A 22,331-nucleotide genomic window follows, 5' to 3' on the forward strand; every position below is an offset into this window, starting at 1 on the left:
AGGGGAATTGCAGGATTTTAAACTATAAGAAATTAGATTTTGAGGGGAAAAATTAATAGTTTTTAGGGTTTAGGAAGAAGAAAAAAGAAATTTAAGAAAATGAATTCTGTTAACTTTAACAACTGACAGGTGGATATTTGAATTTTTGAAAATTAATAGATATAAATTTGAGAAAGTAATAAACTTTGGTTGGAATAAATACCTATATATATATATATATATATATACACATACACCAAGCAACAAATCAAATTGGTGTTTTGAGTAAGTAGTTGCTTTTAATAGGTCTATTTTCCACTCTGATCTTCTCTCCAGTCACAACAAAATCCAGCCCCAGATTTCCCGCTACTTCAAACAGTTAGTTGCTCCACCATATCTGAACTATTCCAAAGAGACTGAATTATAGCTAACCTCAAACTCTTCAAACCCACTTGAACTTCCACTGTAATTTCCATTTCCATGAATCAAAGCAGCCTCTTAACTTGTTAATGGCGTCCACTGCACCTTCCCTGGAGAAGCAGCCCTCCAAGCACACTCCATTTTTCGGGATTCAAGTATGGATCTTGATAATCACTCTCATTGTCTTTTTCTTGCTCACCCTTCTCACCATTCTTTGCCTCTGCATCTTCTTCTACCGTCGCAAAAAATCCCACAAGCCTCCTTTTTTCATTCCGAAAAATTCCATTTGCCCAAAGAATTTTCAGAACCACCGTTTTAGCACTTCATCGCTGGACAGGAGGCTTTTATCGGCCTCCAACAGCATTTCAGAGATTGAGATGAATCTTTCAAAGGCTGAGTTTCAGATAATGTTAACTGATCCTGGCTCTATCAACTCAACTCTCGCTGCTGACCACGAGTCGACTGGAGGTCTCTCGGAGAGGCATTACGGTAACCGGTGTTCTCTCAAGGAGATTGCCCTGGTTACAAATGATTTTGCTGAGGAGAATATGATTGCAAATGGCGACAATGGGATGGTTTATCGGGCTGTTTTGCTGGATAATAAGAGAGTTGCAGTGAAGAGGCTAATGAGTAACAGGTAGCTTGGCCTAAATTTTCTCTGCTTATTTTGTTGTTTCCCTTTTAACCATAGTTGTCAAAGGCCGAAAGTGCACCAAAAAGACTAGGTGAAATATTGGCCTTTTACCTAAGGCAATTATAAAATTTCCTTTAAAAAAGATTTATATTTCCATTAAATTTAAAACAATTTTTTACTACACAGACAGCAGTCTACCGCAACTGGTTATCGTGCTTATACCCTCAATCTCTCTAGCAACCTTTTTGACAACCTCTTTGCTGCCCTTAGAAACTCACCATCATTCTCTCAACGACCTTAAAAATTGTCAATAACCCTTATATCTGATTGAAAATTACTCAAACCATACTCAAAAGTGTCAGTGGCCCTCAAATCTATGGCGATAATAAAAGCGCAGGTGATGGCCATTGCCTTGAGGTAAAGCTTTGCCTAGGCGTGCCTTTGATAACTATGCTTTTAACAATGTAGATCATAAGCAAATTTAACATTTCCTAGTTGATATCAGTATAAGCAAAACTGAGGACTTCATCAAAGAAGTAGAGGCAATTGGGCAGGCAAGGCACAAGAATCTGGTGAAGCTGCTGGGTTACTGTGTTGAAGGGTATAAGAGGTATTGACTTTTGTTGAATTTTGAAACTTTTGTCAGTCAATATTTTACAGAATTGATGTCTTCAAGCCTTTGACTAGAAGAATTCCTTTTTGATAGGATAATTGTTTATGAATACATAGACAATGGCAATCTTTATCAGTGGCTTCATGGAAGTCTAGGAGAATTGAGGCCTCTAACATGGAAAATTCGGATGAATATTATTGAAGGAGTTGCAAAAGCGTGAGCCATGAAATCTCTGACACTAGATTTTAGTTTGTTCTGTTTTCTCTTGTGATAATTCTGTGCTTAATTATCTCAGCTTGAGCTACCTTCATGAGGACATTGAACCCAAAATAGTTCATCAAAATCTGAAGTCTTGTAACATTCTGATTGATCACCAATGGAATCCTAAGATCTCTGATGTTGGAATTGCCAATCTTCATGGTCCAGAATGGAGTTCTTTATCAAATTGTGCAATGGGAAATTCGGGGTCAGTTATGCACTTTTGCTATTAATCTTTGATGTAGTTTGGTTATATTTTTTTTCATGGAAATCATACGTAGCCATGTAGGGTTGGATTCAACCTGAATGGGCTTAAAACTAACCAAACTCAAGTTGGGGTAGCCCTAACTCGAGTTCAAGTTGAGCCCGTTTGAATTTAGCTAATTGCCAACAAATTTGTCGGTAGCTTTCTATCTTCTTTGACAACTTTTCTTCTTTTTGATTTTTTTTACGAAGATTCTTCTTCTGCATTATCTTCCACGATTCTTCTTCTTTATCATTTTCGGTGATCCTTCTTTTTTGATGGTTTTGAAAAAAAATTTTGACAACCTCATAGCCTACTTGAGTTGAATTTTTTGGATTTGAGTCAAACTTGAGACAACCTTGTTAAAGTTTAGCTATGCTTGAATCCATCCCTATGCCATATATGAAAATGTCCTCATTCATTAAGGTTTTGGCTGCTTTTCTTTTCTATTGTTTAGTGATAACTTTCTGAATTTGAGTCGAGCTAGAGATGACCCTTGAGTTTGGTCCTATTTGAATCCACCCCTCGTTCGATGAGGTTCCTATTTTTTTCTTTGAAATGCATATGATTAACTTGTGTTGAAAGTTCCATGGTTTTACATTTATGTATCTCGAGAATCTGCTGGCAGTATTTTGGACGAAAAGAGCGATGTGTATAGCTTCGGAGTACTTATCATGGAGATTGTATCAGGAAGAGTGCCTGTAGATCACACTCAACCCCAGGTACAGATTCCTAGTTTCAGCCATTTTTTCTCATGATTTTAAGCCTTCTTGCAGAAATGGACTCTTGCTAATCAATGTACTTGAATTGAACTGAAATTGCAGGCTCATTTGGTCGACTGGTTAAAGTCCATGGTTGCAAAGCAGAAAATTTCATTTGTTGTGGATCCTGAATTGCCAGAAACGCCTTCCACAAAAGAACTAAAACGGGTCATTTTGATCGCCCTGCGATGTGTCGATCCTGAAGTAAAGCACAGGCCGAAGATGGGAGACGTAGTTCACATGCTTGAGCCTCGCGACTTGCTTCTTAACGTTGTAAGAACAATGGCTTTTTTTTCTCCCTCAGAGCTGCTTTTTTTTTTTTTTAATGGAACCTTATTTGAACTAAACCACCCTTTCGGGGAAGGAGTGAAAACAAATTTAGTTGAACTTTTCCGGATAGGAGTGAAAAAAAATTGAGTTAAACCTGAACATCCTTTAGCCTGAATTCAATTTGAATTCTTAAAGGTGGTTCGACTTTTAGTTCAAATAAAAAATTATTTGGCTTCCATTAAATTTATAGTTCGAATTCGTGACTCGATTTAATTTAAACTTGTGGTTCAAATTTGTTATTTGGATTCATTGACAAAACAATGTTATTTTATCCAAATAATAAATAAAACCACCAATTTGAATCAAATTGAGCATAAATTTGAATCACCATTTCGAGCTATAAATCTAAACCGAATCAAACCATAAATTCAAACCACCGATTCGAATCATGAATTAAAGTTGAACCAAACCGAACATCTCTTAACTTGAGTTTGATTCGGTTTAAAAAACAAAATGAATCTTTTAACTCAAATTCAGTTTAAATTTGAATTAAACAAATTCGAGCAAGCTGAGTCGACTTATGAGACTAAACCAGCTTGGTTGGGATCCAGCCCTACTTCTGGGGCTAAACCAACCACACTTGCAAGCAAATTCTAACTATTCAAGCTCTGATGTTTGAACATTGCAGGGGCCTCAGATTAAGAAAGCGGCTTCTTATCATAACTACCCACAAGGGAGTCAGCCTGTTATCAAGATGGGCAAAGAAGATCCAAGCACAAATGAAGGTGAAAATAGCAGTAATCTCTATCAAATTTGAGCTCAAAATTTGGTCATAAAATTCTGGAAGAAGTTAAATTTTGAGACTATTTTCAACACCATATGCAGTAAATGCTCTACTTATTCAGAAAACAAGCCTTAATAAAAGAACAAAAAACTCTAGTGTCTTACATAACAAGTCTTCAATTGAACATTATCAATGGGCAGTTTATCTTCAGGGAAAAAGCAATCGGTTTGCTTCTTTTTCTCCGGCAATAAATCGCAAGCCGGTGGCATTACCCGGCTTGTTACTCCTTGAACATCAGTGCAATTCCATTGAAGTTTTTTTGGTTTTTCTGTCAACCCAATTGTTACATTAGAAATGCAAATTCCAGTAAAAGGGTGATTTTGAATTCCTTCAAGTCTTGCTGAATAAGTTACATTTTCAGCAACCATGTCTCTGTAATTTATCCCTGTAATTTCCGGCAGTGCTTTCGGGTCATAGCCTGGGTCCGGATGTGACCCATAAGAACCTGTCATCCAAAAAACATACTTCATAGTCTTCATAATCATCCTCCTTACAAATATATCCTTCACATAACCTCCTCTCCCAACCGCAGTCTTAATTCGCACACCCGATTGAGTGTCAATTGCTGTAATATCTTCTGCTCGAACATCTCGAATTCCCCCAGACATCTCACTCCCCAGTGCAATCGTTGCGCTATCCGGTGAAATACAGGTTAGCCTTCGGATGACCAAATGTTGTGTTGGCATTCCGAATTTGGTTCCATATTGATCCCACCCACTTTTCACTGCAATGCAGTCATCTCCTGAGACTATGTAACAATCTTCAATCCTGGTGTTTGTACATGAATCTGAAAATTCCCGAGATGACATCAAAATGACACCATTTTAATAACTTATGATAAAAGAGAATTAAGAACAAAGTCATGTAAATAAGAAAATGAACCTGGGTTTATTCCATCTGTGTTAGGAGAGTCTATTGGTGCCAGAATTGTGAGGCCTTGAACCAATATATCACTGAAAAATAAAAATTCGGTAAATTTTTTGAGCATGTAAATTGAGAACATATAGGTAAGTTGAGAGTACAAATGATATGTCATCATGTGATTGGATATTATTTTATTTTTAATTCAAAATCACCTAATCACTTGATGACACATATCAATCATATACTAATTTGTATATTCAAAATGGATATATATAGTTTTTGAAAGCAAACCTGGAATATATAGGGTGGACATTCCATGAAGGAGAATTGAGTAATGTTATGTTGGAGATTTGAATATTTTTGGAGTACATGATTTCAATAAGATAGGGACGAGTGTCATTTAATTTTTCCCCACGGAATTTTTGCCACCAAATTTCACCTTGCCCATCTATTGTACCATTGCCACCTGATAATAAAATCACAGACGAATTTCAATGGTAATAAAAAAATTTAACTGATTTTATTAACAAATTTAACAAATGGGCAAATTTTGGTTTTTTTCAAATTTAAGGGTGGTAATATCATTTTATCAAACCCTTGGTTGGGATGGGATTGAACCCGAATTAAATTGGTTTAGTTCTTGACTTTGTTTGGCTCAAATTCATTTAATTTGAATTTGAAACTGGGTCAAATTCGAGTCAATGGGAGTTTGGTTCAGTTCAACCTAAATTTGACTCAAATTCATGATTTGAATTCGTGATTTATCGATAAAATGATTTTTTTTTCAATGAGTTATGAAATAGAGCCACAAATCGTAACTATAATTTCAAACCAAACTAGAGTCAAACTAGATTAAATCATTTTTTATTCAAACTCGAACCCCCTAAATGCTAAATGGCATTATTATTCGATTCGATTCATAACCATCCTAACAGTAGGAAATAGTCATTTAGCCAAATTTAAATATATTAACTAGGAAGGATGAATTGTCAATACCAGTAATAACAACATCAGTTAAATTTGTGCCAAAAATGAGACTGCTGAACCGTCCGCCAGGCGCATCCCTTCCTCTCCCATAAGACGGCAACACAGCAAGATGAGGCCATTCAGATTCATCCTGTTCAAACATCGTTAAATTACAAAACGAATAGGCCAAATCAAGCTTCAACCAAGACAAAGGCATTGACGGAAAAAGCTAAGCAAAGAGAGCTCAGAATAATTATACATACTTGGGACGCAAGAAGAACAGCACCCTGATGAATATAAAGAGTGAAATGACTGGTGAGATTAAAACTGCCCGTTAGCCATTTTCCCGGCGGCACAATAAGCTGAGCCCCGCCGTCTGAGGCGAATTGACTTAGATTGGCAATGGCTGAATTAAACGCCTTCGTATTGGAAGTTTTTCCGTCGCCAACGCCTCCGAAATCAGTCAATAAGGCAGTGTGTTTACGGCATTCTATTGCAGAATAAGAGATCTGGCCGCCAGCCCCAGCTTGTAAACTCAGAATTTCCCATATCAGAAGGCTCAAAACAGAAGCAATAACCTGTGTAAAATAAACTGTCATGACTTTTTTAGGACTGAATCAATCACATTAAACAAGTAAAACCTAAACACCGGCTCTACGACCAGATTGAATTCGAACACATATCCTTTTATACATTGAACCAATTCATTGCCCCTCAAACAACTCTTTGGAGGCAACTGTTATGACTTTTACTTCAATGAGAAAATCAGAGAAAGGAAAAGTGACAAGCAGAAGAGAAAAACTTACCTGGGCACTTCTGAATTTTGAACACAACTCCATTTTTTACTGTAAAATTATGAGCTTCTTGTTATTTTTATAGGGTTGCAGAATCTTATTTTTCCCTAAAAAATTATTTTCATTCCATATAAAGAATTCAAATATTTATCTGAAAAAAGAAATAGTATTAATGCTTTGCTTATAAAAATAATTGCCTTGTTCTCTATAAAGCTTATCTTTGCCAATCAAACTTTACCCATATATTTCTCTCATTATTATACTATTACCAATAATGGCATATATATATATATATAATTATTACCAATAATGAAAATAAATTAACTCAAAAATTATTAAATATAAATTATTACTAAAATTATTAGTAAAAATTAGGAATGTTTTTTTATTAAATTAATATATATTGGGAATCAATAATCCTTTAATACATGGTAGTTGAATCATGTATCATCTCATGTATTAAAAATTTAATTTTCTGTCATACATTGAGCATCATATAAAATAATAAAAAAATCTAATCGACACTTTATCATTTTAGAATATATTGTAAACACTTTTAAAAATTTAAGATTTCTTATATATACCTTGTTATATCATCATTTTTTTAAACAAATGTATTGATTTATATCGGTAATATTTATCATATCGTATAACACATCTATGATATCGTATTAATTCTATACACTTTATAATATGTATCGTTCTCCACCTGTATTGTATTGTATTATCGAATACGTATTGTATATTACAGAATATTGATAACTATCTGGAGATTATAATCAAATACCTTTTATATTACTCGTTACATCGTTATTGATAAAGATTGTTAATGAAATATTTTATTATGTAACAAAATAAGCAAGGCAATGACCATTGCGGTAGTCAAAGAATATACCCAACACAAATATTGTAGTTGTTAAGTTAAAAAAAAAAAAAAAAACAAAGTAAACTGAGAAAGACGAGAAAAAGGAAGTTGATAACAAAAATTGGTACTTAAATTTAATGAAAGGGAAAACAAAAAACAATAAAAATATTTTTAAAAAATTTAGAATAAAAGTCAACAAAGATTCAAATTCTTTTCGGTTTCGGTATTGTTTGGGAGACTTTAAACATTTGGAGGTGTGACTTGTGATTTCTGTAAAAATATGTCAGGGCATTTTTACTAACTTGTAACAAAGTATCATGTAGAAGCCACTTGGAGGTCGTATAGTAATAGAAAGAGTAATGTTATATATACAAATAAATTGTATAAGTTGAGATAGTAGTATATGATTAGGTTTTTTTAAAGTAAAAGAAAAAGTATACAATTATATCATTTAATCACAAACTGTCACCTCATAAGTTTGTATAATTTGTTAGTATTCATAACTTTATTTCTAATTGGCCTCATTGTTAAGCTCAAACTGCAAATGAGGTTCATCATTAGTACAAACATTTATTTTATGGGGGTTGAATCACTGTTTTAAAATTTATATCGGATTTTTTGGTTCAACAAAGAACCGATATCAATTTTAGTTTGACTTACAGTTAAAACCGTTTTAGTCAATGAATCATATTGATAGTTAATTCAAATTATCTGATTAGACTAATGATATCACATTACGAATCTCATTTTAAAATTTGAATTGTTATAATAACATTATCAACTCAATTAATCACTTAAATTGATTAATTTGTACCCATTGTTTTGACAGAGTCAATGTGATATCCTTATCTAAGGACATTGGGTTGAGACTTAAAGTGCATGAGAAATGTCTTATACAGATAACCTTTAACAATTTGTTTAAATAAAGAGCCGAACAAATATTACTTTATAATTAATTTAAAATCATTTTATAGCTAAAAGGGTAAGTATCAATAACAATACACTCTTTAGAACTACTTCAAGAAACAAGTCTTCAACTTAACATTCTCTATGGGAAGCTTATCCTTGGGGTAGAAACAATCACTGTTATCCTTTTTCGCCGGCAACAAATCACAGGCCGGAGGAGTCACACGGCTGGTAACTCCTTGAACATTCGTACAATTCCAATGAAGTTTATGTGGGTTTTCCGTCAATCCAATCGTCACATTAGAAATGCAAATTCCGGTAAATGGGTCATTTTCAATTCCATCAAGCCTCGCTGCATAAGTGACATTTTCAGCCATCATGTCTCTGTAATTAATCCCTGTAATTTCCGGCAGTGCTTTCGGGTCAAAGCCCGGGTCAGGATGAGATCCATAAGAACCCGTCATCCAGAAAACATACTTCATCGTCTTCATTGTCATCCTCCTTACGTATATATCTTTCACATATCCTCCTCTTCCAATGGCAGTTTTAATTCTTACACCAGATTGAGTGTCGATGGCGGTGATATCTTCAGCTCGTACGTCTTTGATTCCTCCGGATATCTCACTGCCGAGAGCTATGGTGGCGCTGTCTGGTGAAATGCAAGTTAGCCTTCTGATGAGTAAATGCTTTGTGGGCATTCCAAATTTGGTTCCATATTGATCCCAGCCACTTTTCACTGCAATGCAGTCGTCGCCTGAGACTATGTAACAGTCTTCAATTATGGTGTTTGCACATGAATCTGGAAACGCCCGCATGCAAATATATGTTAGAAAATTTCTTGAGCTTAGTTAAGCGATAGTTCAATTCAGGTAAAAGTTTTTATTTAGGTAAATAATATCAGTTTTATCTATTGATCAATACAAATAAAATCCATATACTTAAAAGTTATATTCAAGATAATAAGTATTAGGTTTAACCATTGATCAGTATAAATAAATTCACTATGATTTGGGTAGAAAGCATTAAGTGTACACATTAACCAATACAGATAAATCTAATATATTTGAGTAAACAATATTAATTTTACCCATTAAAAATTGTCATCTAAAGAGGTTTTAAGAAAGGAAGACACCAATTACTCTTATATTGGTAATATCGGATTTATAAATTTAAATTACATGACGTTTCAAGTAATCTTATAAACCTAAAATATTCAATTTTGAATTTTATAATTTATGTATAGGTCCTATTGGATTGGGATTGAATGGTTTTATACTAAACCTTACAATATGTTCATGATGACTGTTGAATGATTGGCTAGCTAAATTATTTGAAAGATTAATTTAAAATCTGACCTGGGTTTATCCCATCTGTATTAGGAGAATCGATTGGGGCGAGAATAGTGAGGCCTTGAACCAGTACATTTCTGCAATATGAGTTTTCATCAGGCTGTAAATTTTTCAAAAAAGCAAAGGAATTTCATCATATGGATTAGATTTCTGAGTCAAGAACCTGCAGTATATGGGATGAACGTTCCATGATGGAGAATTGATTAAAGTTAAGTTGGAAATCTGGACTTTATCAGAGTACATGATCTCAATAAGATAGGGCCGAGTGATATTCAATTGCTTGCTGCGGTATTTCATCCACCAAGGTGCACCTTGACCATCTATGGTGCCATTTCCACCTATACATACATAAATGGGTCATCATTTTAGTAGTTGTTACGATTATTAAATATACTTTTGAGTATTCAATTAAGTATATCATTATATAATTAAAATGATTATTAATCGAGTCTACCAAATCAATTCTAACTTGTTCAAGTCTGGACTCATAAAAAAATTTAGGCTCACGCTTTAAGTCTACCCATTTAGGCCAACGTTTTTTTATTTAGACCTAGTTCATTAAAAAATTTTCGGGTTTGGGCTTGTTCGAGCTTATTTCAAGCTCATTTATAACTTTGAAAACTTACAAAAACACCCTTTTAATTTTCAAACAAGTTTGAAACCCTGACAAATATGCTTCTACCCACAATGAATCTTCGAGCTTATCGGGCCTCGAGTTTGAACAACCTTTATTCAAATTCGAACCTGTTAACTTAATAGACAAGACTTTTTTTCTGGGCCCGCTCGAGGCCCACATTTTGCTTGACCTGAAACTGAATTTTTTGGGTCAAGCAATCAGGCCCCGAGCTTGCCTGGCTCAATTGAGAGCCCTTATGACTAGGTGTTAGTTTCCCTTAATTTAAAATTATTTAATATATATATATATATATATATATATATATATATATATATATCATCTAAATATTCAATTAAATACTCAAAATTTTATACACATAATTTTATAGTTATTAGAAACAATACCTGTGACAACAACATCAGTTAAATTTGTCCCAAAAATAAGGCTACTGAATCTTCCACCAGGTCCATCTCGTCCTCTTCCATAAGATGGTAACACCGCAAGCTGAGGCCATTCTTTTTCATCCTGTACATGTAAAAATACTTATATATCTGAAACATACTGTACTTTAGACCAAGCTAAGAAGAACAGTTAACCATTTGGAACTTTTCAAGTTATATGTTTAATTAATCATATGTACCTGAGAAGCAAGAAGAACAGCATCCTTATGGATATAAAGAGTGAAATGACTAGTGAGATTAAAACTGCCGGTTAGCCATTTTCCGGGAGGAACAATAAGTTGAGCTCCGCCGTCTGATGCGAACTGGCTTAGATTGGCAATGGCTGAATTAAACGCCTTGGTATTGGAAGTTTCTCCATCGCCAACACCTCCAAAATCAGTCAATAATGCAGTGTGTTTGCGACAGTTTATGGAAGGATAGGAAATGGACTCCAGTTGGCTTCTTCCTTCTACCCGTAAACTTAGTAATTTCAATATCAAAATGCTTGAGACAATTGCAATAATCTGTTGAAAAATAAAAAAATTAAAGCATGTTTGATTACTAATTTTTTGTGCACTTATTTTCAAAGATAGCATTCATGCTTCAAGGGTTGGACCCAAACCGAACTGGTTTTGGTCTCAAAAGCCAGTTCGACTCATTTTGAATTTGTATAGCTCAAACTGAGTCGAGTTTGAGTTGAACAAGTCGATTCGTTTTTAAAATTGAGTTAAATTCAAGTTAAAAAGAATTCAGTTTGATCTAATTTACGAGTCGGGAAATTATTCAGTTTGGTTCAAATTAGGCTCACGGTTCAATTCAAATGATGTCAAACAATTGTTAAAACAATTTTATGTTATCTATTATTAAATGAAACGATATTATTTGGTCATTGAGTTGTAAACTTGAGTCATAAATTTAAACCATAGATTTGAACTATGAATCTGAGTCAAACTAAGCCGAACAATTTTTCATTCAAATCGGGCCATTAATCATTTAAACTGAACTCGAGTAAAAAGGTATTCAAATTCAACTCGGTTCATATACGCCGATATACATGTTTCTTTCTCTTAGGAATAGAAATGAAATGTTTGTTAATGTTATCTCGATTCACACATAACATATCATTTAAATCTGAAAGTATCCTTCACTTCGATCTCGTGAATACATCTTATAAGGGAGAAAGACAATAGATTTATATTGATATAAAACCTTCAGCTTGTTTTTGTTGTGGGATTTAAATAAAAGAAAAAAAAAAGGGGGGAAATTAAGGTAAAAAGGTTTTCCGGAAAATATAGTAAAAAGTAAATAGTGGCTTGGGCAAAAATCATTAATAGGAAGCAAAGTAGCAGTAATCAGAAGCTAAAATCATCGTCATACAAAGCTCAAGAATTGAATCGAGAAAATTCTGTAATTATGTATACAAGACTGAAGGAAGAAGAAGACATGTAATTAGAAATTTAAACATAAAATTACCTGGTAATATCTTGATTTTGGGCACAACTCCATTTTCAATGGAAAGACTTAAACAATGAGTTGATCAGAAGTAGAGAAGATGAAAGTTTATATAGTATTAAGGGTAACTAATTATTTACTCTTATGTGTTTCTGCTTTGAACCAGCAATAATTACGGGCAGTTTTTTAAGTTATAACAAGTTTATGTTAAGCCCGTAATTTGCTTCCTATGAAAATTATAGAATTCTGTTAATGGAGGATTTTGAATCATCTTAATTAGACTTGTATAGGTTATTATTTTCGTAAGCGTTAGCAATGTTTTTAAAACTGAATCAGATGTCAATCCAGTGAAAGGGACGGTCTAGTCCAATTGACGATTTTAGGTTTGGAAAATTAAAATAACTCCCTTGGATTTTAAAAAAAAAATGAATAGTTTAATATTTTTTTAGTAATGTTATATGTAAATATTTTTATTATGTAATTTAAATACATAGATAATATATTATTATATAATTGAGTGTTATTTTATCTCTAATTCAAAATCATTCAATTACGTGATGATATATCATCTGTATAATTAAATTATGTATTAAAAAAATATATATAATTTTATTATATAAATAATAATATAAAAGATAATGTGTTACGGTTTTGCATTATCATGAGGAACACACATAAAATCTGAAATATTATATGATATATCCTTAGTACATATCTCTCAAACCCTAACTAAAAGTAGACAGAGGACTCGAACAGTCGAATAACCCTAGTCAAGTACAGCCAAATTTCTTTATTTACATATCAGAAGCCACTGATCATGCGAACAAAAGCCCTTATTTCAAGATTCAAGACTATATATATATATATATATATATATATATATGTAAAGAGTTTGGGAGATGTACATGTAGGAAGCTAGATCACTTTTCTTCTGACTTGTCTTCGAACAAGTAACCCAGAGACGACTCGCCACCTGGAGCTGCTTGAACCTTCGTTGATGGACGACCCTAAACACGCCAAAAGAAATGACTTCCCAAAAGTTAAATAGACCATGGTTTTTAGTATTTTTGGATTTATGTACGTATTTTACTATATAATATAAAATTAATAAAAAATAATATATATTTAATGATATATTAAATTAATATAATATAATATAATATATATTATCAATATAAATTGATATATATTTTTTAAAAAATGAAGATATAATAAAGAATATATAAAAAATTTTAAAATTTTAGATGTCATTATGATATTTTTTTAAAATAATGATATATCAATTAAAATTGTTTGATTATTTTATTTTTTTTAAAATCCATCATATTATATAATATACAATATAAAAAATTTTGTTTTTGATATATAATATAATAAATAATCCGGACAAAATAATGGTTAGTTTTCCAATTTCCTCAATTAGAAGGGTTTTGCAGATTACTCACAGTAACGAAGTTGCCGGAGTTTTTGCCTTAAGTTGTTCTTCAAAAATTTTTAAACCTAAACCAAATCGTTTAATAATCTAAATCAAAGTAAATCATAATTTTTGAATAGTTCAATCCAGTTTTATAATTTGAACAAAATTATACACATCCCTCAATTGATATACATAAGTTTTGTACAATATATCAATATATATATATATATATATATATATATATATATATATGAATTAAATCAAGCCTTTACACCTTTTGACTTAAGTTTGGTGCAAATAAAAAATAGTTTAGTTCAAGTTTATCAAGCCAACATTAAAGGTATTTCAAGTTTTTTTTGAATGAAAATGATTCGGTTTGAATTTAGTTCAAGTTTGCCTTAAAATAATAGTCGAGAGAGCTTGAGATTTTGAATTAAATGAAACCATTGAGAAAGTTAAGAGATTTTAAACCGAGACCACTAATCAATCTAATCAGTCATTGCCAAGGAAAGAAAGAGAGGCTGATGTCGGTTCGATCTTAGGCAAAAAAGGACATTAAAGATGGAGGAAGAGGGTCGTCGGAAAACATTAGGAAGCTGAACAAATTGAAGGGGAACAAAAAATTCCATAAGGCTAGGGGGCAACGTAAGAAGAAAAAAGAAGAGGGGGTCAACAAAAATTCCAAAACTGTAAATAGGAAACCCTAAACACTTGAGGGGAATTGCAAGTTTTCAAATCTAAAAAAATTAGGTTTGAAAGGGAAAAGTTAATAATTTTTAGGGTTTAAAAAAGAAAAATAAGATAAAATTTTTAAGCAAATGGATTCTGTTAACTTTAATAGCTAATAGCTAGATATTTAAGTTTTTGAAAGTGAATAGGTATAAATTTGAGAAAGTAATAAACTTTGGTTAGAATAAGTATGTATATATATATATATATATACACACACACACCCCAAGTAACAGTCAAATTGGTGTTTTGAGTAAGTAGTTCGTTTTAATAGGCATATTTTCCACTCTGATATTCTCTCCAGTCACAACAAAATCCAGCCCCAGATTTCCCGCTACTTCAAACAGTTGGTTGCTCCACCATATCTGAACTATTCCAAAGAGACTGAGTTATAGCTAACCTCAAACTCTTCAAACCCACTTGAACTTCCATTGTAATTTCCATTTCCATGAATCAAGGCAGCCTCTTAACTTGTTAACGGCGTCCATTGCACCTTCCCTGGAGAAGCAGCCCTCCAAGCACACTCCATTTTTCGGGATTCAAGTATGGATCTTGATAATCACTCTCATTGTCTTTTTCTTGCTCATCCTTTTCACCATTCTTTACCTCTGCATCTTCTTCTACCGTCGCAAAAATCCTACAAGCCTCATTTTTTCATTCCAAAAAATTCCATTTGCCCAAAGAATTTTCAGAACCACCGTTTTAGCACTTCATCGCTGGACAGGAGGCTTTTGTCGGCCTCCAACAGCATTTCAGAGATTGAGATGAATCTTTCAAAGGCTGAGTTTCAGATAATGTTAACTGATCCTTGCTCTATCAACTCAACTCTCGCTGCTGACCACGAGTCGACTGGAGGTCTCTCGGAGAGGCATTACGGTAACCGGTGTTCTCTCAAGGAGATTGCCCTGGTTACAAATGATTTTGCTGAGGAGAATATGATTGCAAATGGCGACAATGGGATGGTTTATCGGGCTGTTTTGCTGGATAATAAGAGAGTTGCAGTGAAGAGGCTAATGAGTAACAGGTAGCTTGGCCTAAATTTTCTCTGCTTATTTTGTTGTTTCCCTTTTAACCATAGTTGTCAAAGGCCGAAAGTGCACCAAAAAGACTTGACGAAATATTGGCCTTTTACCTAAGGCAATTATAAAATTTCCTTTAAGAAAGTTTTATATTTCCATTAAATTTAAAACAATTTTTTACTACACAGACAACAGTCTACCGCAACTGGTTATCGTGCTTATACCTTCATTCTCTCTAGCAACCTTTTTGACAACCTCTTTGCCGCCCTTAGAAACTCACCATCATTCTCTCAACGACCTTAAAAATTGCCAATAACCATTATATCTGATTGAAAATTACTCAAACCATACTCAAAAGTATCAGTAGCCCTCAAATCTATGGCGACAATAAAAGCGCAGGTGATGGCCATTGCCTTGAGGTAAAGCTTTGCCTAGGCGTGCCTTTGATAACTATGCTTTTAACAATGCAGATCATAAGCAAATTTAACATTTCCTAGTTGATATCAGTATAAGCAAAACTGAGGACTTCATCAAAGAAGTAGAGGCAATTGGGCAGGCAAGGCACAAGAATCTGGTGAAGCTGCTGGGTTACTGTGTTGAAGGGTATAACAGGTATTGACTTTTGTTGAATTTTGAAGCTTTTGTAAGTCAATATTTTACAGAATTGATGTCTTCAAGCCTTTGACTAGAAGAATTCCCTTTTGATAGGATAATTGTTTATGAATACATAGACAATGGCAATCTTTATCAGTGGCTTCATGGAAGTCTAGGAGAATTGAGGCCTCTAACATGGAAAATTCGGATGAATATTATTGAAGGAGTTGCAAAAGCGTGAGCCATGGAATCTCTGACACTAGATTTTAGTTTGTTCTGTTTTCTCTTGTGATAATTCTGTGCTTAATTATCTCAGCTTGAGCTACCTTCATGAGGACATTGAACCCAAAATAGTTCATCAAAATCTGAAGTCTTGTAACATTCTGATTGATCACCAATGGAATCCTAAGATCTCTGATGTTGGAATTGCCAATCTTCATGGTCCAGAATGGAGTTCTTTATCAAATTGTGCAATGGGAAATTCGGGGTCAGTTATGCACTTTTGCTATTAATCTTTGATGTTGTTTGTTTATATTTTTTTTTCATGGAAATCATACGTAGCCATGTAGGGTTGGATTCAACCTGAACGGGCTTAAAACTAACCAAACTCAAGTTGGGGTAGCCCTAACTCGAGTTCAAGTGGAGCCCGTTTGAATCTAGCTGATTGCCAACAAATTTGTCGGTAGTTTTCTATCTTCTTTGACAACTTTTCTTCTTTTCGACTTTTTTTACGAAGATTTTTCTTCTGCATTATCTTCGACGATTCTTCTTCTTTATCATTTTTGGTGATCCTTCTTTTTTGATGGTTTTGAAAAAAAATTTTGACAACCTCATAGCCTACTTGAGTTGAATTTTTTGGATTTGAGTCAAACTTGAGACAACCTTGTTAAAGTTTAGCTATGCTTGAATCCATCCCTATGCCATATATGAAAATGTCCTCATTCATTAAGGTTTTGGCAGCCTTTCTTTTCTATTGTTTAGTGATAACTTTCTGGATTTGAGTCGAGCTAGAGATGACCCTTGAGTTTGGTCCTATTTGAATCCACCCCTCGTTCGATGAGGATCCTATTTTTTTCTTTGAAATGCATATGATTAACTTGTGTTGAAAGTTCCATGGTTTTACATTTATCTGTCTCGAGAATCTGCTGGCAGTATTTTGGACGAAAAGAGCGATGTGTATAGCTTCGGAGTACTTATCATGGAGATTGTATCAGGAAGAGTGCCTGTAGATCACACTCAACCCCAGGTACAGATTCCTAGTTTCAGCCATTTTTTCTCATGATTTTAGGCCTTCTTGCAGAAATGGACTCTTGCTAATCAATATACTTGAATTGAACTGAAATTGCAGGCTCATTTGGTCGACTGGTTAAAGTCCATGGTTGCAAAGCAGAAAATTTCATTTGTTGTGGATCCTGAATTGCCAGAAACGCCTTCCACAAAAGAACTAAAACGGGTCATTTTGATCGCCCTGCGATGTGTCGATCCTGAAGTAAAGCACAGGCCGAAGATGGGAGACGTAGTTCACATGCTTGAGCCTCGCGACTTGCTTCTTAACGTTGTAAGAACAATGGCTTTTTTTTCCCCCTCAGAGCTGCTTTTTTTTTTTTTTTAATGGAACCTTATTTGAACTAAACCACCCTTTCGGGGAAGGAGTGAAAACAAATTTAGTTGAACTTTTCCAGATAGGAGTGAAAACAAATTGAGTTAAACTTGAACATCTTTTAGCCTGAATTCAATTTGAATTCTTAAAGGTGGTTCGACTTTTAGTTTAAATAAAAAATTATTTGGCTTCCATTAAATTTATAGTTCGAATTCGTGGCTTGATTTAATTCAAACTTGTGGTTCAAATTTGTTACTTGGATTCATTGACAAAACAATGTTATTTTATCCAAATAATAAGTAAAACCACCAATTTGAATCAAACTGAGCATAAATTCGAATCACCATTTCGAGCTATAAATCTAAACCGAATCAAACCATAAATTCAAACCACGGATTCGAATCATGAATTAAAGTTGAACCAAACCGAACATCTCTTAACTTGAGTTTGATTCGGTTTAAAAAATAAAATGAATCTTTTAACTCAAATTCAGTTTAAATTTGAATTAAACAAATTCGAGCAAGCTGAGTCGACTTCTGAGACTAAACCAGCTTGGTTGGGATCCAGTAGGGCTGGATACGAGCCGAGCCGAGCCCGAACAGGGCCCAGCTCGTTTTCGGCTCGTTTTCAGTGAGCCCAAGCTCGGGCTCGGGCTCGGGCTCGCACGAGCTCGCTAAACATGTGTTCGTGTTCGGTTCGTTTCATAATTTTAGTGTTCGGGTTCGTGTGTTCGGGCTCGGGTTCGCTTTAGGCTCGTATTTCCAAGGAAAAACGGCGTCGTTTCTTCTTTGAAATAAGTGTTTTTTTATTTGAGTGTTCGGCTCGCGAGCCGAGCTCGGCTCGCTTAACCAATGTTCGTGTTCGGGCTCGTATTCGTTTTTGCTTAAAATTCAGGCTCGTGTTCGGGCTCGTTCGAGTTCAAGGCAAGCTCGGGTTCGGGCTCGTTCGAGCAAAGCTCGTTTCGAGCCCGAACAAGCTCGCTTCGAATCCACCCCTAGGATCCAGCCCTCCTTCTGGGGCTAAACCAACCACACTTGCAAGCAAATTCTAACTATTCAAGCTCTGATGTTTGAACATTGCAGGGGCCTCAGATTAAGAAAGCGGCTTCTTATCATAACTACCCACAAGGGAGTCAGCCTGTTATCAAGATGGGCAAAGAAGATCCAAGCACAAATGAAGGTGAAAATAGCAGTAATCTCTATCAAATTTGAGCTCAAAATTTGGTCATAAAATTCTGGAAGAAGTTAAATTTTGAGACTATTTTCAACACCATATGCAATAAATGCTCTACTTATTCAGAAAACAAGCCTTAATAAAAGAACAAAAAACTCTAGTGTCTTACATAACAAGTCTTCAATTGAACATTATCAATGGGCAGTTTATCTTCAGGGAAAAGGCAATCGGTTTGCTTCTTTTTCTCCGGCAATAAATCGCAAGCTGGTGGCATTACCCGGCTTGTTACTCCTTGAACATCAGTGCAATTCCATTGAAGTTTTTTTGGTTTTTCTGTCAACCCAATTGTTACATTAGAAATGCAAATTCCAGTAAAAGGGTGATTTTGAATTCCTTCAAGTCTTGCTGAATAAGTTACATTTTCAGCAACCATGTCTCTGTAATTTATCCCTGTAATTTCCGGCAGTGCTTTCGGGTCATAGCCCGGGTCCGGATGTGACCCATAAGAACCTGTCATCCAAAAAACATACTTCATAGTCTTCATAATCATCCTCCTTACAAATATATCCTTCACATAACCTCCTCTCCCAACCGCAGTCTTAATTCGCACACCCGATTGAGTGTCGATTGCTGTAATATCTTCTGCTCGAACATCTCGAATTCCCCCAGACATCTCACTCCCCAGTGCAATCGTCGCACTATCCGGTGAAATACAGGTTAGCCTTCGGATGACCAAATGTTGTGTTGGCATTCCGAATTTGGTTCCATATTGATCCCACCCACTTTTCACTGCAATGCAGTCATCTCCTGAGACTATGTAACAATCTTCAATCCTGGTGTTTGTACATGAATCTGAAAATTCCCGAGATGACATCAAAATAACACCGTTTTAATAACTTATGATAAAAGAGAATTAAGAACAAAGTCATGTAAATAAGAAAATGAACCTGGGTTTATTCCATCTGTGTTAGGAGAGTCTATTGGTGCCAGAATGGTGAGGCCTTGAACCAATATATCACTGAAAAATAAAAATTGGGTAAATTTTTTAAGCATGTAAGTTGAGATTGTATAGGTAAGTTGAGGGTACAAATGATATGTCATCATGTGATTGGATATTACTTTATTTTTAATTCAAAATCATCTATTCATTTAATGACACATATCAACTATGTATCGATTTGTATACTCAAAGTAGATATATATAGTTTCTGGAAGCAAACCTGGAATATATAGGGTGGACATTCCATGAAGGAGAATTGAGTAATGTTAAGTTGGAGATTTGAATATTTTTGGAGTACATGATTTCAATAAGATAGGGACGAGTGTCATTTAATTTTTCCCCGCGGAATTTTTGCCACCAAATTTCACCTTGCCCATCTATTGTACCATTGCCACCTGATAATAAAATCACAGACGAATTTCAATAGTAATAAAAAAATTTAACTGATTTTATTAACAAATTTAACAAATGGGCAAAATTTGGTTTTTTTCAAACTTAAGGGTGGTAATATCATTTTATCAAACCCTTGGTTGGGATGGGATTGAACCCGAATTAAATTGGTTTAGTTCTTGACTTTGTTTGGCTCAAATTCATTTAATTTGAATTTGAAACTGGCTCAAATTTGAGTCAATGGGAGTTTGGTTCAGTTCAACCTAAATTTTGACTCAAATTTATGATTTGAATTTGTGATTTATCGATAAAATAATTTTTTTTTCCATGAGCTATGAAATAAAGCTACGAATCTTAATTATGATTTCAAATCAAACTAGAGTCAAACTGGATTAAACTATTTTTTATTCAAACTCCAACCACTCGAAATGCTAAATGGCATTATTATCCTATTCGATTCATAATCATCCTAACCGTAGGAAATAGTCATTTAGCCAAATTTAAATACATTAACTAGGAAGGATGAATTGTCAATACCAGTAATAACAACATCAGTTAAATTTGTGCCAAAAATGAGACTGCTGAACCGTCCGCCAGGCGCATCCCTTCCTCTCCCATAAGACGGCAACACAGTAAGATGAGGCCATTCAGATTCATCCTGTTCAAACATCGTTAAATTACAAAACGAATAGGCCAAATCAAGCTTCAACCAAGACAAAGGCATTGACGGAAAAAGCTAAGCAAAGAGAGCTCAGAAAAATTATACATACTTGGGACGCAAGAAGAACAGCACCCTGATGAATATAAAGAGTGAAATGACTGGTGAGATTAAAACTGCCCGTTAGCCATTTTCCCGGCGGCACAATAAGCTGAGCCCCGCCGTCTGAGGCGAATTGACTTAGATTGGCAATGGCAGAATTAAACGCCTTCGTATTGGAAGTTTTTCCGTCGCCAACGCCTCCGAAATCAGTCAATAAGGCAGTGTGTTTACGGCACTCTATTGCAGAATAAGAGATCCGGGCCGCAGCCCCAGCTTGTAAACTCAGAATTTCCCATATCAGAAGGCTCAAAACAGAAGCAATAACCTGTGTAAAATAAACTCTCGTGACTTTTTCAGGGCTGAACCAATCACACTAAACAAGTAAAACCTAGACACCGGCTCTACGACCAGATTGAATTTGAACATATATCCTTTTATACATTGAACCAATTCATTGCCCCTCAAACAACTCTTTGGAGGCAACTGTTATGACTTTCACTTTAATGAGAAAATCAGAGAAAGGAAAAGTGACAAGCAGAAGAGAAAAACTTACCTGGGCACTTCTGAATTTTGAACACAACTCCATTTTTTACTGTAAAATTATGAGCTTCTTGTTATTTTTATAGGGTTGCAGAATCTTATTTTTCCCTAAAAAATTATTTTCATTCCATATAAAGAATTCAAATATTTATCTGAAAAAAGAAATAGTATTAATGCTTTGCTTATAAAAATAATTGCCTTGTTCTCTATAAAGCTTATCTTTGCCAATCAAACTTTACCCATATATTTCTCTCATTATTATACTATTACCAATAATGGCATATATATATATATATAATTATTACCAATAATGAAAATAAATTAACTCAAAAATTATTAAATATAAATTATTACTAAAATTATTAGTAAAAATTAGGAATGTTTTTTTATTAAATTAATATATATTGGGAATCAATAATCCTTTAATACATGGTAGTTGAATCATGTATCATCTCATGTATTAAAAATTTAATTTTCTGTCATACATTGAGCATCATATAAAATAATAAAAAAATCTAATCGACACTTTATCATTTTAGAATATATTGTAAACACTTTTAAAAATTTAAGATTTCTTATATATACCTTGTTATATCATCATTTTTTTAAACAAATGTATTGATTTATATCGGTAATATTTATCATATCGTATAACACATCTATGATATCGTATTAATTCTATACACTTTATAATATGTATCGTTCTCCACCTGTATTGTATTGTATTATCGAATACGTATTGTATATTACAGAATATTGATAACTATCTGGAGATTATAATCAAATACCTTTTATATTACTCGTTACATCGTTATTGATAAAGATTGTTAATGA

General features: G+C 34.0%; 5 protein-coding genes across 5 annotated transcripts; 2 read left to right on the plus strand and 3 right to left on the minus strand.

Moving 5' to 3' along the window:
* The first annotated feature begins 753 nt into the window (after positions 1 to 753).
* LOC123197678 (probable serine/threonine-protein kinase At1g01540) lies at positions 754 to 4,057 on the plus strand. Its single transcript, XM_044612018.1, has 7 exons — positions 754 to 1,036; positions 1,539 to 1,643; positions 1,740 to 1,862; positions 1,942 to 2,112; positions 2,777 to 2,870; positions 2,973 to 3,182; positions 3,868 to 4,057. The coding sequence occupies exons 1-7, from the start codon at positions 777 to 779 to the stop codon at positions 3,994 to 3,996; spliced, it is 1,092 nt and encodes a 363-aa protein (XP_044467953.1). The 5' UTR covers positions 754 to 776; the 3' UTR covers positions 3,997 to 4,057.
* LOC123197677 (probable polygalacturonase) lies at positions 3,960 to 6,718 on the minus strand. The gene is made up of 6 exons (XM_044612017.1): positions 6,660 to 6,718; positions 6,117 to 6,431; positions 5,884 to 6,004; positions 5,179 to 5,353; positions 4,906 to 4,976; positions 3,960 to 4,810 (listed from the first exon to the last, which is right to left on the minus strand). Exons 1-6 carry the CDS (start codon positions 6,690 to 6,692, stop codon positions 4,116 to 4,118), a joined length of 1,410 nt encoding a protein of 469 aa, XP_044467952.1. The 5' UTR covers positions 6,693 to 6,718; the 3' UTR covers positions 3,960 to 4,115.
* A 1,780-nt stretch (positions 6,719 to 8,498) lies between these two features.
* LOC123198042 (probable polygalacturonase) lies at positions 8,499 to 12,329 on the minus strand. The gene is made up of 6 exons (XM_044612616.1): positions 12,297 to 12,329; positions 11,024 to 11,347; positions 10,788 to 10,908; positions 9,931 to 10,105; positions 9,774 to 9,844; positions 8,499 to 9,217 (listed from the first exon to the last, which is right to left on the minus strand). Exons 1-6 carry the CDS (start codon positions 12,327 to 12,329, stop codon positions 8,526 to 8,528), a joined length of 1,416 nt encoding a protein of 471 aa, XP_044468551.1. The 3' UTR covers positions 8,499 to 8,525.
* A 2,637-nt stretch (positions 12,330 to 14,966) lies between these two features.
* Positions 14,967 to 18,906, plus strand: LOC123198043 (probable serine/threonine-protein kinase At1g01540). Its single transcript, XM_044612618.1, has 7 exons — positions 14,967 to 15,445; positions 15,948 to 16,052; positions 16,149 to 16,271; positions 16,351 to 16,487; positions 17,174 to 17,280; positions 17,383 to 17,592; positions 18,717 to 18,906. Exons 1-7 carry the CDS (start codon positions 14,967 to 14,969, stop codon positions 18,843 to 18,845), a joined length of 1,290 nt encoding a protein of 429 aa, XP_044468553.1. The 3' UTR covers positions 18,846 to 18,906.
* LOC123197670 (probable polygalacturonase) lies at positions 18,809 to 21,569 on the minus strand. Its single transcript, XM_044612013.1, has 6 exons — positions 21,511 to 21,569; positions 20,968 to 21,282; positions 20,735 to 20,855; positions 20,028 to 20,202; positions 19,755 to 19,825; positions 18,809 to 19,659 (listed from the first exon to the last, which is right to left on the minus strand). Exons 1-6 carry the CDS (start codon positions 21,541 to 21,543, stop codon positions 18,965 to 18,967), a joined length of 1,410 nt encoding a protein of 469 aa, XP_044467948.1. The 5' UTR covers positions 21,544 to 21,569; the 3' UTR covers positions 18,809 to 18,964.
* Positions 21,570 to 22,331: the final 762 nt, after the last annotated feature.

This window comes from Mangifera indica, chromosome 15 (assembly GCF_011075055.1).
Source record: "Mangifera indica cultivar Alphonso chromosome 15, CATAS_Mindica_2.1, whole genome shotgun sequence".
NCBI lineage: Eukaryota > Viridiplantae > Streptophyta > Magnoliopsida > Sapindales > Anacardiaceae > Mangifera > Mangifera indica.

Excerpts from the sequence above, each read along its gene's own strand:
- LOC123197678 (XM_044612018.1), top strand. The coding sequence starts at position 777 with ATGAATCTTTCAAAGGCTGAGTTTCAGATAATGTTAACTGATCCTGGC. Across the intron at positions 1,863-1,941 it reads ATTGAAGGAGTTGCAAAAGC|CTTGAGCTACCTTCATGAGG; the intron begins GTGAGCCATGAA and ends TAATTATCTCAG. Across the intron at positions 2,871-2,972 it reads TAGATCACACTCAACCCCAG|GCTCATTTGGTCGACTGGTT; the intron begins GTACAGATTCCT and ends CTGAAATTGCAG.
- LOC123197677 (XM_044612017.1), bottom strand. The coding sequence starts at position 6,692 with ATGGAGTTGTGTTCAAAATTCAGAAGTGCCCAG. Across the intron at positions 4,977-5,178 it reads GTCCACCCTATATATTCCAG|TGATATATTGGTTCAAGGCC; the intron begins GTTTGCTTTCAA and ends TTTATTTTTCAG. Across the intron at positions 4,811-4,905 it reads CACAGATGGAATAAACCCAG|ATTCATGTACAAACACCAGG; the intron begins GTTCATTTTCTT and ends GGGAATTTTCAG.
- LOC123198042 (XM_044612616.1), bottom strand. The coding sequence starts at position 12,329 with ATGGAGTTGTGCCCAAAATCAAGATATTACCAG. Across the intron at positions 11,348-12,296 it reads CAAAATCAAGATATTACCAG|ATTATTGCAATTGTCTCAAG; the intron begins GTAATTTTATGT and ends ATTTTTCAACAG. Across the intron at positions 9,218-9,773 it reads TACAGATGGGATAAACCCAG|ATTCATGTGCAAACACCATA; the intron begins GTCAGATTTTAA and ends GGGCGTTTCCAG.
- LOC123198043 (XM_044612618.1), top strand. The coding sequence starts at position 14,967 with ATGGATCTTGATAATCACTCTCATTGTCTTTTTCTTGCTCATCCTTTT. Across the intron at positions 16,488-17,173 it reads TCTTCATGGTCCAGAATGGA|AATCTGCTGGCAGTATTTTG; the intron begins GTTCTTTATCAA and ends ATCTGTCTCGAG. Across the intron at positions 17,593-18,716 it reads GCGACTTGCTTCTTAACGTT|GGGCCTCAGATTAAGAAAGC; the intron begins GTAAGAACAATG and ends TGAACATTGCAG.
- LOC123197670 (XM_044612013.1), bottom strand. The coding sequence starts at position 21,543 with ATGGAGTTGTGTTCAAAATTCAGAAGTGCCCAG. Across the intron at positions 19,826-20,027 it reads GTCCACCCTATATATTCCAG|TGATATATTGGTTCAAGGCC; the intron begins GTTTGCTTCCAG and ends TTTATTTTTCAG. Across the intron at positions 19,660-19,754 it reads CACAGATGGAATAAACCCAG|ATTCATGTACAAACACCAGG; the intron begins GTTCATTTTCTT and ends GGGAATTTTCAG.